Source organism: Triticum urartu, chromosome 4 (assembly GCF_003073215.2).
Source record: "Triticum urartu cultivar G1812 chromosome 4, Tu2.1, whole genome shotgun sequence".
NCBI classification, from domain to species: Eukaryota; Viridiplantae; Streptophyta; class Magnoliopsida; order Poales; family Poaceae; genus Triticum; species Triticum urartu.
In genome coordinates, this window is record NC_053025.1 from 115,514,968 (window position 1) to 115,518,647 (window position 3,680).

The 3,680-nt window shown below is 58.6% G+C and overlaps 1 protein-coding gene across 1 annotated transcript; it reads left to right on the forward strand.

Annotated features, from left to right (window-relative positions):
- The first annotated feature begins 1,038 nt into the window (after nt 1-1,038).
- Nucleotides 1,039-2,911, forward strand: LOC125553656 (aldehyde oxidase GLOX-like). Its single transcript, XM_048717410.1, has one exon. It carries the CDS (start codon nt 1,074-1,076, stop codon nt 2,802-2,804), a length of 1,731 nt encoding a protein of 576 aa, XP_048573367.1. The 5' UTR covers nt 1,039-1,073; the 3' UTR covers nt 2,805-2,911.
- Nucleotides 2,912-3,680: the final 769 nt, after the last annotated feature.

Here is a 3,680-nt window from a genome sequence, read left to right on the forward strand (position 1 = left end):
CTGAAATTCGTCAACAAAAAACTTCCTGCACTGATCGCAAACAGCATTTCGAGACAAATACATAACTAATGGCTAGAAAAACGCCAGCTCAATCCCAAGGCAGAACCAGGATGTGGCTACGGGCAGGCCGAGCCACACCGGCATGACAGCCGCGGCGGCGGCGGCCAAACTGTGCAATGCCACCGAAAACGACCAGCACAGGACTCCGCCGCCGGCGGGAATGCCGGAGCATCGCGAATCCGCCTGAATCTCGATGAATCTCGAGCGGAACATTGACCACAGAGAAGAGGGGAGAAATGCAGGGAAGGAACGTGACCGTGGGAAGGAGCATTACCTTCACTCTGTAGGCACTCCGGCGAATACGCTTCGGTCCGGCGAGTCCCACCGACGGCCGCGAATGCCGTCGACTCTTCCGCCTCCGCCGTCGCCTTCTCCTCTCGCCTTCTCTTCCAATCGAATGAACTGCGGGGTGGGTTGGGTGAGTAATGAAGTGGAGAGTAAATGGAACCATGAGGGGAGGGGGGGGGGGCGAAGTGCGCGACGTGGTTGACGGCAACCGCAGTTCGGGCGTGGCGTGCGGGCGCAGAGCAGTTCCACCGCACGCCTCCGAGTGGCAACCGTTGACCGCAGGGGGGCAACCGGCGTGTGGGCGAACACTCTCACACACCACACACGCAACTTGTCCTACGTGGCACACAAAATCAGCCAAAACATGCCAAGATTCGTGGAGAAACTGTTGAACGGCGACGGAGGCGTGTGGTTGAGTTGGCTAACGCCCACACGTATAGGCGTTATCTTTTTCGAAAATTTAACTTGCATCATTTGTTTCAAGGTACTTACGTAATATTTAACAAAAAAGATGCGAGCAAGGACCTTAGGTGGAATTCTTAAGTTTGACTTCATAATGACAGTTGGATATCAAGTTTTAGCTATCAAACGTGTTTTCCATCCAAAGCCAACCTCCCCAAACCAACCTTCCACCCAACAAACCCACATCACACTGTACATACCATCCTAACACATCACAACGGTGCGATGCAACGACTTAAAGAAGACACGCGCGCAGAGCAGCCATGCCTAAGCCGGCGAGACCCTTCCTTCCCCTGCTCATCGTCCTCCTGCTGATCACCAGCCGCGTCGACAATGCCGGCGCCGACGCCACGGCGTGGCAGCTGGAGCCTGCCCAGCCGACGTCGCCGGCCGCGCTGGCCGGCGAGTGGCGGCTCCTCCACGCCAACATCGGCGTCTCGGCCATGCACATGCAGCTCCTCCCGGAGGACTTCGTCCTCATGTTCGACCGCACCGACTCCGGCCCCTCCAACATCTCCCTCCTCGACCCGGCCTCGTGCGCCGCCGCGGCCGCCGCGCCGAACGCCACCGCCGCGCCCGCCGACTGCTCCGCGCACTCGGTGCTCCTCGACCTCCGGTCCAACGCGCTGCACCCGTACCCGCTCGCCACCAACCCGTGGTGCTCGTCCGCCGCGCTGCTCCCCAACGGCACGCTCCTCCAGACCGGCGGCTTCTCCAACGGCGACCGCATCGCGCGCCTGTTCTCCCCGACGACCGGCTGGGTCGACCTCCCGGATTTCCTGGCCGCGCGGCGATGGTACGCCACTGACATCCTCCTCGCCGACGGGCGGGTGCTCATCCTCGGCGGCCGGCGGCAGTACAACTTCGAGTTCTTCCCGCACGACGGCGTCAACGGCCCGCCGCCGCTGACCTTCTTCCCGTTCTTGGACGAGACCACGGAGGTGGACGCCGAGAACAACCTCTACCCCTTCCTCCACCTCCTCCCCGACGGCACCGTCTTCGTCTTCGCCAACGACCGAGCCGTCGTCTTCGACCCCTACAACCGCACCCCGCTACGCCGCCTCCCCACGATCCCTGGCGGAGTTCCGCGGAACTACCCGTCCTCTGGCTCGTCGGTCCTCCTCCCGCTGCGCCCAGAGTACCCGACGCACGCCGAGGTGCTGGTCTGCGGGGGCGCGCCGCGTGGGGCGTACCAGCTCGCGCTCCGGAACGGCACGTTCGTGCCGACCGAGCGGACATGCGGCCGCATCGCGCCGACGGACGCGAACCCGGTGTGGGCCATGGAGGAGATGCCTCTGCCACGGGTGATGGGCGACATGGTGCTGCTCCCGACCGGTGACGTGCTCATCGTGAACGGCGCGGCGGCGGGGACGGCGGGGTGGGAGCTCGGACGGGAGCCGGTGATGTATCCGGTGCTGTATCGGCCGGACACGCAGAACGGCGCGCGGTTCGAGGTTCTGACCGCCTCCACCGTCCCGAGGATGTACCACTCGTCGGCGACGCTGGACACGTACGGCCGGGTGCTCGTCGGCGGGAGCAACCCGCACATCGGGTACGTGTTCGCCAACGTGACGTACCCGACGGAGCTGAGCCTGGAGGCGTTCCTGCCGCCATACCTCGACACGCGGCTCGACGGCCTGCGGCCGCGGGTGCTGGGGGCGCCAGCGGAGGTCGGGTACGGGGAAGCGGCGTCGGTGCGGTTCGAGGTGCCCGGCGGCGCGCTGGCGGGAGGGGGACCCGAAGATCAGGTGGTGCGCGTGGTGGCTGTGGCGCCGGCGTTCGCGACGCACTCGTTCGGGATGAACCAGCGGGTGGTGGACCTGGCCGTGACGAGGGTGGCGCAGCTGGACGTCGGGGTGTACGAGGCGGAGGTGGCCACGCCGCCGTCGCCCGGCGTGGCGCCGCCGGGGTACTACCTGTGGTTCGTGGTGCACGCCGGCGTGCCCAGCAGCGCGGCGTGGGTGCGCATGCGGCCGCTCGGTGCAGCGCCATGATCACTGGCACAAATGATATCAATGTGAAAGATCATTCTTTCTCGAGATCCCATCAGCAAGATGAGACGAGCTAGGGAAGGAATCGTCATTTTGCATGTTAACGTAGGTCAGAAGATGTCTTATTTAGTTTGGAAAAGTGACCAGAATTTATCAATTTTTTAGCTGTCTATTTCACAGCCGGATGAAAACCAATTGGGTTTCAGTCGTTTTTCAGTCAATTACAACTTGCCAAGAGTTCCTGTCCACTATACGTCCCTCTCCTGAATGTATGTCCGTTTCCTGAATGTATGTACGTTGCCTCCGTCAGTAACAATATCAAGTCTCTCCCTTATAACAACATCATGACTTCATGAGACCCAAATACAAAAGCGAAAGGAACACTACAGTAAAAGCAAACACCTGAACTAAACTAGGAAGTGCAGCCACTGACACCATTCTGAAATGTAAAAGATACAGTAATAACTGAAACGATCGGTCTAATTAGTTTGCACTATGGAATAATTACATGTCAGGTGTCCTCCCTAAATCACCTCTCTCCCTGATGCTTCTGTCAAGTACATCAGTCCAACTGCAGCATTCACTTATATCAATATGATGTTTATGAATCCTTTAATTTCTGTTACAATTTACAAAAAAAGGAGAACATAAAATAGTTAGAGACTGCAGCCAGTAGATAGTAGAAGCACTTCTAACAGCCAGTAGATAGTAGACACTAGAAGCACACCTAGATCGTAATTGCATCAAACTTTACAGAAAAAATGAGTACTGTGTACAATATCTGGCCATAGTTCTTGTAACTCATGAAAAAGACTATACTGACAAACTATCCTGATTTATGAAGGTAGAAAGAGAAGACATGAAATGCTTCTCCAAATT